The 13,432-nt window shown below is 39.8% G+C and overlaps 1 protein-coding gene across 3 annotated transcripts in view; it reads right to left on the minus strand.

The window, feature by feature from the left end:
• The window catches only part of RABGAP1L (RAB GTPase activating protein 1 like), a 232,992-nt gene that overhangs the window by 80,979 nt on the left and 138,581 nt on the right, over positions 1 to 13,432 (minus strand). For 2 of the 3 annotated variants that reach the window (XM_053984798.1, XM_053984800.1), the window contains exons 16-17: positions 11,896 to 12,021; positions 10,358 to 10,501 (exon numbers count right to left, since the gene is read on the minus strand). The exons of the other annotated variant lie outside the window; for it this stretch is intronic. In XM_053984798.1, coding sequence (XP_053840773.1) covers positions 10,358 to 10,501; positions 11,896 to 12,021 — 270 coding nt within the window. The remainder of the gene's footprint in view (positions 1 to 10,357; positions 10,502 to 11,895; positions 12,022 to 13,432) is intronic. 3 annotated transcript variants of the gene reach the window in all.

Below are 13,432 nucleotides of genomic sequence, written 5' to 3' on the forward strand. Positions count from 1 at the left end.
CCATCTCTTTCTCAAGCCCCACCAGGCAAGGGGCAGCTTACAGACCTGCTCCTGTTACTTGAGGTAACTTGCTCAAGGCTCAAGCACCCTAAAATCAGAACATGAAAGGACTTAAAATATCCTTATCCAACTGTCCTGAGCAGCATTCTGCTACTCTCAGTACCAGAAAAACACCTGCAGCTTCCTCCTTCCTCCAAGGCAGAGGGAAGTCCTGAATCAGTGCAGCATTTTAGGGCTGAGGCAGCACTGCTGCAGTTTCCTGCTGCCCAGTGGGGACTTGCAGGGCCAATAGAGCCAACAGCTGGCTGGACTGGAGGTGGATGCTCCAGATTTCAAAGCAGGGAAAAAACTCACCCCCTGTTTGAACCACACACTCAATATCCCCTGATCTGCCTGCTGCAGTTATTTGTCCTAATTAATGCAAGACTCTTCTTCCACAGCCAAGTTTAATTATGATGATAGGAAAAAGAAGGCTCAGCTCATTTTGCCACAGTCTCTTATTTAAAACCTTACTTAATTTACCACACAGTGATTTATAAGCTTCAGCTTAAGCTTCTTCAGCTATTTTAGAAGACCAAAAATACCAAAGTGCACCAGACATATAAATCATTGGTAGCAGTATCCCTCCAGCAATGTGATAATGGAAACATGGAAGTACATACAAATCATCCATGAGGGGGAAAGAGAAGGGAGCCCATATGAAATGAGCTTTTGGTAATTACTTTATAAAACCAAAGGTCATATGCTTAACTAGGCATTTTGAAATAAATGCTGTATGTCTTGGGGATGATTTTTAGCCCATATCTGGGGTGGACTTTTTTGTTTGTTTTTGTTTTGTGTCTGGAATGGTCACTGCCTCTTTCAAACCAAGACACTATAATACCATGCAGATCTCATCTTGAGCTTTAAAAGATTTGCCTGTGTAGAAGATGTTCAGAATTTCCTTAACACTTTTTAAAAGTCAAAACAGACTGACAGAACAGTCAAAAGTAAAATAACACACTTATAAACAAGAACTTGTAAGAGCACAGGAATGGTGAGGGGCTTGTCATCATGTCCTATCACAGAATCAGGTGTTATTTAAGGACCCTCTGAAGCTTGTGCAGAGGCCTAGAGAACTTTAAGAGAGCTCATGAAACTCAGGAGTTTTGGAGAAGGAACAAGCCCAAGTCAGAGAAATGAAAGGGGAAGGGAAGGGAAGGGAAGGGAAGGGAAGGGAAGGGAAGGGAAGGGAAGGGAAGGGAAGGGAAGGGAAGGGAAGGGAAGGGAAGGGAAGGGAAGGGAAGGGAAGGGAAGGGAAGGGAAGGGAAGGGAAGGGAAGGGAAGGGAAGGGAAGGGAAGGGAAGGGAAGGGAAGGGAAGGGAAGGGAAGGGAAGGGAAGGGAAGAATGTTGGAGTTTGTACCATAATTCAACCCCCTTAGAGCTCCTGCTGACTGCCACACTGACCATCCTCTGCTTCACAGACAAGCTCTGCTTTACAGGTGCACTTACTCCAGAAGAAAAAACATAATTTAGCAGAAGAGCCCTTAATACCTACTGGTACTGGGATGAACACTCACCATCCAGGAAGTCCCCACTGAATTCATAAAGACTGTGATTCATAGAAACATCTGCTTCTTTGAACTGCATGTCAAAAACCCTGTAATTTCCAGCCACCACTGGAGGTTATGTTCTCATGGGCAAACCAGTGAAACTCTCTCATGAGACTGTAAAAAATGAAATTACTCATGTGCACTGAAATTCAGACTGGCTGAAAGTAAATGGAAATCTTAAGATGTTAACTCTAGGCTAGTGAGAGATTTTCCCAGTTCCTTAACTCCCTCCAAAGCCAAGACTCCTGCAGATAGAAGCCTCTTTGAGGAGCCCTCCCTTTGAGTCCTTCTGCACTCTGAAACAAAATGACTTTTGAAAAGGCTTGAAAATTAGGCTGGGAACAAAGAACAAACTGAGACTGGTAAAGATGCTATTCTATGGGACCCAGTTTGCATTCAGTGAGACCTCTGTGACAGAAAGGCTGCCTGTGGCTTCCTGCTGAAGGGAGGAGGCAGATTTATTCATCTGACCCAGCAAATCTGCCCAGAGGCCAGAAAAAAAGGAAGTCAAGGGGCAGCAAACCAGTATTTGTTATGAGCAAAATTCAACAGCCAAGCACAGAGCTGAGTGAGGATAAACAATTTAGTTGTGTGTATCTGGACAACATTTGCACTGGGGATGACTTTAGAATTTCTCGCCTGTTTTAAAGCTTCTGTTTAATGGTAGAAGCCTCAAGAGAAAACAAGCTATAATCAGTATTAGCATCTCTCCCTCTCCAACCCAGACCCACTGACAGAGCTCCCTCTGGTTACACAGTAATACCCTTGGCACCATCTTCACCAACAAAAGGAAGTGAGTATCTTTTTTTTTAAAAAAATGAAATTTAATTAATCATCAATATCCTTATCTGTATTTTTCCCCCTAGATATGCATGACATGTAAAAGGAAACCGTGAAGGTACTGATAAAATATTTCTAAAGTTCAGCACCAGGTAAAAAGACAGATTCAAGAGTCAAATACGCAGCTCCTTAAGGGCTGAGAAGTCTCAAGCCCCACATGACATGAACTTCTTCCAGCTTTCTAATAACTGAATTTTCCTTTCTTTAAAGGGAGACTAGCTATTCAACAGAAGTTAACTTGACATTGCTTCATAATTCCAAAGTGTTTCATAATTATGTGTTCAGTTGCACAGTTTTTCAAGGGAGCTGCAGAGGGTAATTGGGGTTACAGACTCTAAAGGAGAATTAAAATTCTATTTATGTTTTGGATGGGTTCCAGCAAAACAATTACTTGGCAACTCTTATATGTTGAGAACACACAATAAACTTTAGGAATGTCACAAACGTCTTTGTTTTGTTGACAAGATGAATATATGGTCTGAAGCTCCAAGTTCCCTTTGTAAGCAGGGCAGCCTTGGAACACGCTCTGCAGGGGCATGCACTTTAATTAACATCTTTTAGGCTGTTTGTGTGGCTTGTACATTTATTCTAGCTCAATGACAAGATGACGAAAGGAAAAAATGGTTAAAACTCCTGTTCAAATAAGGCACAACATGAATTAGCAGGTTTTGTGTAAACAACAGATACAGGAAAAGCTCAAACAAAAAACAAATTACAAATTACAATTCACACTGCTAACGTGTGAGCACAGTGGAGTTCTCAGACTGGGCTTCCCCCAGTGACTCCATATACATTGCCTGAAATGCTACCACACAGGGAAGGAGCAAACACAGAAATCTCCCCCCTGATCTACAATTCCATTAAAAATACACACAGCCAATTAAAGCCAGTTGATTGAACTATTAGAGAAGCAGGCACCAGGGAGATGGCAGAAACAGCACGAGGGAATTCTGTATTGATTTGTGTCACTTTCTTGTATTTTGCAGCACAAAACAGCACACAAGAAATACCAGGCAACCATGAACCTTTAATAGTATGATTTCACATGAAATTTTGCTTGGTTGGTTGCTTTTAATAGAAATAAATGGGATTTAGAAGTGAATATTTGCATGTTTTGGGTGGTTTTCATGTCATTTGCTGCTGAAATGTTGCTGTGGGTGAATGAAGGTAGAGGCTGTTGTGAGATTAACATTTTTTTCCTCTCCACCTTCTGTGACTGTTTGCAAAGAATAAAAATTACAGCCACAAAATTTTAAGTCTTTTCCACATATCAAACTGCTCCCTTGCATGAGGTATTTCTGCAGTGATACATTCCTAATTCACCAGCAGCTGCTTATGGGCTAGCAGCATTTGTCAACCAAGCCATACACTAACTCTACTTTTCTGGTTTGCAAAGCTTTAAATTGTTGGGCTTTTAGACATTTGTGTCCCTTTTTCCAAATCTGATTAATCCAGGGACAAAGAAGGGGGCCTAAATGCACACTGGGCACCATGGGTGTTATCACACACAAGGAGAGAAAAAGAGGTTTCATCTTTTTATTTAACACAGGTCCTCCAGCTCTGGAATGGAAAGAGGGAATGGCTGTTAGATGTGCTCAAGGAGAAGGAAACTTCCAGATCCCAGGTTTTATGAGAGGAGACAAGGTGAGGGCTTCAGAACATCTCTTGACAGAGAGCTGTGCCTCGTTCCCCCTCTACCTGTGCTCACACACACAAAGAAAAATCCATGCCCATACTAAATGAACATCTGCCCCCTGCACTCCCTCTGATCTTGTTCCCAGTGTTATTCCTCATCCTCTCCCCTTCCCTGCCACGACCCAGCCCTGCCCCTCGCCTCTCTGAGCCCTGACATTGGTCTTCCCTTTCCAGTGATGAGTCAAATGCAAAGGTCACATTTTGATTTTACATATTCAGAAAATTCGTAACAGCCTCAGATTCCAAGCACAAAGCAATGGAAAGTGTTTCAGCACAGGCAGACTGCAGTACCCTCTTCTTTAAAAACACTTCCCAAATTAGCTCAGCTTCCTGGATTTGCTCATGGAATATCACTCTCTCATTTATACTTTCCTTCAGTTATTTCTAAAGTGTTTTTGAAGCTTGCCAAGACTGTTTAGGATATGCTGCTATTCCAATACAGCAGATGGCACTAGTGTTAAGTAAGCATTATGGAAATTTACTGTATTCCTAGAAAAAACAACCAAGTGAACATCAAGTAGCAGGTGGCTAAAATATTTCAAGAGCAATGGGGAAAGTAATTCAGAGACATAGTGTGAACATGGCATTAGACGTGTCACCCCTCTAAGGCCCCAACGAGGTCATTTAAACCAGTCACTCCTCCTTTTTCACCCAGATCTTAGAACATTTCTAAGAGCAGCCTTAACATTTAGTACCATAAAATTTATCAACATCACCCAAAAGGTACCTTCTGTTCTCATAAGTTATCTTGGATTGCAGACTGTTGTGAGACTTTTTCCTTTGCTCATGCTGAGCATTTATCATCAGCCTTGTTATTTTGGGGATGAACAAGCAGCAGCCATGACTGGAAGATACATAAATTATGGATGCTCACAGGAACAGCTGGACATCCTTGAGTCAAGGGTTATGCTAAACCCTCTCGTAGAACCTCTCAGATTCCCTTCTCTATTAAAACACTCTTCTCCTTGGTCCAAGCCTGAATTATTATAAATTCTGTTAGAACATTTTGTGTCCCCAGTCCCCATGGCAATACAGACCATGGTACTACACACCTCCAGCATTTCTGCTGTTGACTGAATTTTACATACAAACACCTTATACTACTTGTAACCTTCACTTTGAAAAGAACTTATAACTGTTTATCATTATTATCACAATGTTTTTAACACACACATCCAAAAGCTTTAAGAAGTTCCTCATGCAGCATACACACAAACAAATCCTACACCCTTCTTTCTTTCTATGTTAATTTCTGTTCTAGTGCTGAAACCACCCCCCCAGTAGATTACAGCTGTAGATCATCACATGAATTAGGCTAAAATTACTTTTCCTTTGGATTCAATAACTCATCTAACTACATCAAAGCCAAACATCCGGGTCTAGTAAACCTGAGGTTGTCTCTATTGCAGATCTCCCACTTCTGCAACAAAAATGATGATGATGGTAGACATGTCAACGGATCATTGAATGCAGCAAACCAGCATTACCACTGGACATCCACATTCAAATTCTAGTCATCCATCTGGAGTCTGAGAAAACCTATTCTCCTTCTTCTAAATTAATTACAAGCTAATTATAGCAGTCTGGGAAAGAAATACTTTCCAGTCTCTTTACATGAAAGAGCAGTGGCTGATAAGGACTTCAGCAAGACTCAGCTCTCCAGCAGGCCTGATGCAAAGGGATTGGGCAGGAGGAAGCACACGGTCTAAATGCCAACATTTATTTGCCTGTATTCCTAAAAGGAAAACAAACAGACAGCTCCTGGCCTTTTCCAAGTAACGTGTGACATTGACTTCACTCTGGTAAATAGTACTGAAACAACACAGACAGCTCCAGCACAGAGCTATACTGACTTAGAATTTAAGCCCAGCTTTTAATATGCTGTTACCATATTTTATTTCTAGCAAGTCCATTCTTCTGTTTTGTAAGAGTTCTTATAATATTCGTAAGTGGAAGGGCTAACAAATGTAGACAAGTATGTCCAAAAAGTTCAATTTTTCTTTCCCTATAGATCCACAAAAGATAAACGACTGTGCACAATCTTCTATTTAATTCACATTTCATCTCAGTGCAGATTTACAGAGGAAGTGGGCTTGTTCTTGACTCAATTCCTGAGGAAGTTTAATAAATTGAAATGTTAATCTGTTCTTTCTCAACTCTGTTGAAGGCATCACAGAAGACTGTGACAGTGACAGATCAGAAATAGCAGGCTGTTATGGTCCCTCCTCCTCAGTCAGCACGAGCGCAGTGCCGGCCAGCCCTGAGCGGTACCAGACGGCGTTTCCTGGCACATCCATCCCCAGCAAGACACACACAAGACACAAATCAAATCCTCAGCACCAATACTTGTGAATCTGCTCTGATTTTCAATGCTTCATTAGGAAGGAGTGCTCCCAATAACAAAATCTCCACAATGTGATGCCACATTTTAGCTATCAGCAAGTGTTCACTTAGCAGCACCGCGTTGTTCACATTTTAAATTATTTTTAAATACACCTATCAGCCTTCGTTACAACAGACAATTTCTCAAAATCGATTATAAAAAATATTTTACACAATATTCTGAAAGCAACAGTTGATAAATAAAGGCAAAGGAGTGATGGCATCCTAGCTTTCAATTCCCCCTTCTTTGTGGTTCTGTGAAAGGCACTTTCCCTTCTTTGCTATTAGCTATATTAGTAAACATTAAATAATTTCATACTCAAAACTGATAATCAGCTGCATCCCTTTGTATCCAGTCATAATCAGTCAGAATGGCAGCTTAGTCAAATTACATAGTCAAATTATGTATTATAGCACTAAAATAAACAATTATCTGTGCCAGCCCAGGAAGGGCAGTGTACAGGAGAGGTTTTTGCACGTTGCCTAAAAGGAGAGAAGTACTATCCTTAAGTATTTTTTATTCCCCAAAATTGCACACAAAAATAGCTAGATCAACCTAAAATGGAGGTTACCCTTAGTGTTTGAAAATTCTCAGCTAATAATGGAATGACAGCTTGAGCTCTGCACCTCCTTTTGTTTTGTATATATCACAAAATGTTAAAAAATTTTCTTTTTTAAGCAGAAAAAAACCCATGGCAATTTTGAAAATGCTTACAGATTATCTGCCAACTGGTTTGGGTTGTTTTACTCTTCTAAATGCCTACTGAAGGTCATTTATTTAATGTTTTTACAACAAATATTTTCATTTCAAATTGAATAGTTTAAAACACAAAATGAAGTGAAATCTCAACTGTTTGATATTCTGTAGCACACCCGAGGTGCAGCTATTGCACTGAGGACAGCTCTGAGTGACAAGAGCTTTACCTAGATGAATTGCTATTTCTGAGCATGACTTCAAATAAATAATTTAAAATAGAACAAAAAGAGACAGCAAAACAGAGCAGGCTTGCGAAGTGTTCAATAACATCACGTCATATTGACAGATTAGACTGACAAATCCAAATACAACTCTGCTTTTCATCAACAAAAATGTTCTTCAACGCAAACAGAAATGGCAAAGGGGAAAAGACAAATGAAACAGCTGCGACAGGCAGCTAAAAGGAACCTTGTAGAAAGATCTCCAGGCTCCAACCCACACAGTTTGCTGTAATCACATTAAAACTTTCACCTGGATCAGTAGGTTTGTGTTTTTATTACAAGCAGCTGAGCCTTATAAGATGTACCACGGCATTGTGGTGATGTACCTGCCTGAAGCCCAAAATTCTCTTCAAGCTTCTGTCACAGGGAAGAAAAAGAATTCCAATATATTTCATTTCTACATGGGGATAGGTGACAGGTTCTGCCCCAGAACTACTCAGGTAATATTCTAAGACCACTGGAAATTGAAGTAATTTGGAGGGTTTATTTACATCTTCTCAGCCTGGTCACAACTTAAAAATTAAAAAATAAAAATAAGGTGCTAAGAGGACAACAGAATAAAATAATTCAGTCATAGAGAAGCCATGGCAAATCCCAAATTTGTGCAAGTTTACATAAAACTGCTCTGAAGCAGTATTTCATGTGAGATTGATGAGAAGACCTTGACTGTAGTGATACTCACATTGATGGGATTTAAAAAATTCCTCCATAAAACTTAATTACTTAAATCGTAACTTTAGCTCCTTTTTCATCGTGATGCTTCTGCCCAGGAGTCCCATCCTCAGCTTGTGCCTCTGTTCCATGTGCAGTCAGGGGAAGGAAATGTGCCTCCCTGGTTAGCTGGGAAATTACAGCACTTCCAACAGGTATTTCTCTTCTCTGGATTGAAAGCTGAGTATCTGTAAGGATCAATTTCACTCTTCCAGCCACAATCAAAAATCAAAAATATAAGCCAACACAAAAATCTCTGGCTTGACATGGAATCACTGGATGGCTGGGGTTGGAAGGGGCCTCTAGAGATCAGCTATTCCAAGACACAAATTGTTCACCCATAATTCAAATATTTTCAAGGCAACCAGAGAGGCTCCCTTAAAAGTATTAGTTAGCAGCAATGGTTTTAAAGGTTTTCTTCCCCTAATTTTTTCTTTCCTATAAGAGCTGCAAAGAACATGAAGATTTTGTAACCACAGACAGGACAAGGATGTGGAGAAAGCACAAGTCAGGAACTTGAAGGGTATTTAAAATTCATCTGTATCTATGACAAATTAAGGAAAAGGCTGGAAGCTTGTTTTTAAAAACTTAAGACAATTCACTTCAAAGGCTTCTTGCTTTTCTTGGGATTTTTTTTCTGCAGAATATGTTTCAGTGTTAGCAGCTGCCACTGTTTTTTCTCTTTCCAGTTGCCAGAATTACCAGCATGCTGGTTGTTCAGAGATAAAGTAAGGAACAATTTAATGCAGAAAAAAATGTTTTGATTTCCCGCATAACTCCTTCTAGAGGGTGACTGGACACACTTCAGTCCTCTGTCAAGGAATGGCTTTTTCCTGGCTCTGCCTACAGAAATGACTTGCTGTCTACAATGAGGGCCAACTAGATTTTTATTTTAATATGACTTTAATCTATGCCATTCCCACAAATTCTCAGACCTGCTTGTTACTTGAGAGTGGTTGACTCCTTACTCTGAGAAGCATTTTTCTGATAGCCCACACTGGTGCCTCAGGACATTGTCTCCTCACTGCCCCACTCTTTCTCAAAATGTCTGCATGTATCGTCTCACTTGAAATAAATTTTCTTACTCTTTCTGGTTTATTTTTAGCTGTAGTAAAAGAGGCTCCTTTAGCTGTGTGTGATTACCCTCCACAAACACTGACAAGTTTCCCTTTCCCTAGCATGCTTTAACGTTGCACTCTCTTATTTCTCCTTGGATTTTCACCTTCTTTCCCACCCCAATTGCTTCAGACACACTGAGATAAACATTGCCAATGTTACCCTACCTTGCTTTGATAACTGAGCACCAATATGCAGAATAAGAAATAGTCTCAAGGACTAAATTCTACCAAGGCATGTGGAGCAAGCCTGAAGATTCTCAGAGAAAATACTTCACAATAAAAATTAACAAAATGAACTGGAGTCAACAGTGTTTCATACTCGTGAAGCTTTCACCATTTAAAATTATCAAATATTTTATCTATTTATTTTCATGTTTGTGGCCCCTTGAAATTGGAGAGGAAATAAGTGACAGATTTAAAAGCAGGTGTAATGCCATGGACACTCTGACTTCCCATTTACAGAAGGAAGGACTGGTATTTTACCAAAAGAAATATTCTAGATTATCAACCTATTCTGACTGGCTTTTAAAAGAAAGTGTAGCTGTATCTACAGCACAGAGACACACCATTTTGTATCTGAAGTAGTGCATTCCTAGTTGGAACAGCAGGGAAAAAAACCCAAAAGGAAGGAGCTTCCTTCAGTTGTGTTTGGGCCTTCTCACTCTTTGTTTAATATCAGGCCAACATGCATCACCATTTCTGTCTGTGGGCACTCTGAGTCAAGCCACTTGGAGAGCTTTCCTTACTAGATGTCTTCAAGAAATTACAATTCCTAACTCTGAATAATCATTTAACAAATTAAATGAAAACTAGGTGTGTGCATCAGATATTCCTTATTAGACCCCTCAGCAAAAAATGAGGCAATCCACAGTTCTAATTTTAAAACCAAACCAGTGTTTCACTGTTCCATATAACCATGGTTTGTACATGAATACACACATTTTATAATGAAGCAGCTAAGGACTTCAACAAAATGAAATAAAATAAGAAGAAACACTGATGGAGTGGAGGAAGGAATTTCTGATTCAATACTTTTTTACCTCACAAAGTAGTAAGTCAATGATGTGGAAGACCATGCAGAGTGGAAACTTGGCAGTAAAAAGAGTGAGAAACCACTGGGATGCATACATGTGAGCTTCCAAATTGAGGTCTGAGAAGTGGCTGTGCAAGTCTGGTAACTGCTCCTGCAATAAAGGAAAAAAATAAATGTTTCCCTATTATTCATTAATTTGAGCTCTTGATCCATATTTCTAGTAAGGACCAGGATTGCTAAATATCAAAATACACAACAAAGTGAAAGCTTGGCTTCTTTTGAGCAATGAAGATGTTTCTTGATAAATTTCAGTGCCCATTGTTACAGTTTTTAGTAAGATATCCACAGTGGATTCTATCACAGTATCAAAGAATATACTGAGACTATACTGAGAAATTACAGAATCTTCAACAGTTGAAAGGCAGAGCAGTTGTAAAATCTATGTCATGCTGTATATTTTTAAGTTATTCCTTTGCTGTGTCTTGCTATAAAAGCTTCTGCCACAAAAAAGAATGGCTACAGGAACCAGATCATTTTGCAGAGCTTGAAAGCAACAGAGCACACAACTCCATCAGACCATTTCTCTAACTAGGAGCACATACAAGCAACACAAAATAAGCACTGAAAATCCTACTGAACAGTGATGACACAGTCACTTAATAAAGTAACTTTTTTTAAGAGTATATTTGTTAATAAAATCTGGTTTGTTTGTTAAAAATCTGTGTGGACATAAGTGAATATTGAGAAGACCATATACTGAAGTGTCACATTAATTAGTATGCAATTCTACTCCATCAAGTATGAAATATGCACAATTTGACATCTGAAAAAATACCATTAAATTAGCAATAGTGTGTTTTGTTTGGTTTCAGTATGTCTCACAGAGGTACCCTATGGTTATCTGTGAGAGTTGACTTCAGCAAGCAGCTTTTCACTGTGCCAACAGAAGGGCAGGGCTTAATGAACTGTCAGGAATTCCTTTTTAGTCACAACAACAATGTATAACATTTGCAGCCCTTCAGTTATGCTAAACTGCTTGATGAAATAATTCCAGCTGAAAAAAGAGCAGAGTCTTGGAAGAGACAATAAAACCTGCCCAGTGGTCCACACTTGATTGGTATTTCATAAGCATCAGGATGTCCTGATTTGCCTGACCTCTTAACACCCACATAATTCATGGAAAGTAGGGCACTGATGGAGGCAGTCCAAAGGATACACTGGCCTCAAAAGCACAGAGACATTCTCCCTAAGCAACATCAGAAACAGAGAGGGAGCAAACAGAGAGGGGAGGAAAACGCAAATACCTGCTCTGCTTAGATACAAAGATTAGCAGCAGAAGTGGTGCATCAGAGACAAAAGAAACTAGAAACAAATCTGACTCAAGATGTTTGAATTCAGCTATTAAAATTTGCTTTACCCCACCTCTAAAAGGAGAGGGGGTTTTATTGTCCAATAGCTTTTGGAAGCAAAGCATTAATTTCTTCTTCATGACAGTATTTCCATTTATGAAACAAATCGAAGGAGAATTTGTTACTCTGGCCCCACCTGCATTAACTTCTCCAGTTGGAAAAATTTGCAATGGAGATCTTCAAAGTTATTTCTGTAGAGGTCCCTCAAGCCATAGTCATACATTATTTTCACAAATACACAGAATGCCTGCTCCTCTGGCATCTGTTTGGAAAAAATACACAAAAGTAAGGTTAATAACAGAGCTAAGGCTGGACATGCATTACACAGACACACACTTAAACACCTTGTACACAATGAATTCAGAACCTGGGATGTATTAGAATTTTCAGCCAAGTACTGTGAATGCTGAATTAACCAACTAAAATCTCAGTGGGACTATTCTCCTTGATGAGCATCTTGCTTTGGCTCTGTGAGCCCTTCTTTGAAGAAGGTTCATGTATTTCTATATCCCTACAGCAGCACAACTGTCAGCAGCATTCTCTCTGTCAAATAGGTATGAGAACAACCAGTACACAGCTCTCAGGCACATAAAAACAAGTTAAAAAAAAGCAACAACTCATGACAGTGATGTCTACTGAGAGATACTTGGTTAAATGGGAAAAATTCAGGAGAATTAAGGTACAACCAACCTCTGGTGAGAACAATGCTCATCCACCTACATCCAATTCCCAGGACATCAAACTCTGAAGTCAAGTTCCCCACAACCCCATCTATTACCATGCTGACTTTTTGAGAAACCCTACATCAATAATCTCTGTTCCATTCTGACCAAAATTTCTCATCCAACAGTGCCTTGGAAGGTGGCACTAACACAGTCATCTGAACCACTGCACACATCTATTTGCTGGCTTGAGCCCACTGAATGCTGACTTGGTGAGAAGCCCTGTTGTCACTAAACCTCCACATCACCTTCCCCTGTGCCTTCCGGTAACACAATAATGACAGGCACAAAAAGAACCCAAACCAACCTTTCCATCACGTTCAAGATGTGCTTTCTTTTGGAAACACCAGATTGTAACAAATGAAAACAATTGCTGAGAATCAAGAACAACTCTTGACCTTTTAGTGTGTTCACTCACTTGGCCTACTGCCAGCCTCTTATCAATTATCAGGTATAGATAAAAGCTCAGCATTTCCTTCAAAGAGAATTTTAGGCTCTTGATATTTCCCTTCAGGGTTTCATCTTATGCTCAGTCCATGATTAGGGCCTGTTTCCAGGGCCATGGGCAGACAGTTTCGTTTTCATTTTCAGACATCAGGAAAGTAAGGAAGGAAAGTAAGTGGTTAGCACAGAGTATTTCCAGATTGGCCGATGCCTATTAGTCTGGGCTTCATTTACCCAAGAGAAATTCTTAGGAATTTCAAAGCTCTTAATCACAATTTTATCTGGATGGAATGATCCCCACAGACTGCATATAAAAAGCTGCAGACAAAGTAAAGTGAAGAAATAATTTTATCCTGACCAAAAGGCTTGAATCTACTCTGTAAGACCATGAATGCAAATTTCAGGGGTTTTGGTAAAATACAATTATTTCTAATGAAATGACAGGTACTCATGCACAGGCACATCTACCCTACATACTCAGTCAGACTCTTGTGCTTTGCCAACCGT

The sequence above is a fragment of the Vidua macroura genome, chromosome 9, assembly GCF_024509145.1.
Source record: "Vidua macroura isolate BioBank_ID:100142 chromosome 9, ASM2450914v1, whole genome shotgun sequence".
Taxonomy (NCBI): Eukaryota; Metazoa; Chordata; class Aves; order Passeriformes; family Viduidae; genus Vidua; species Vidua macroura.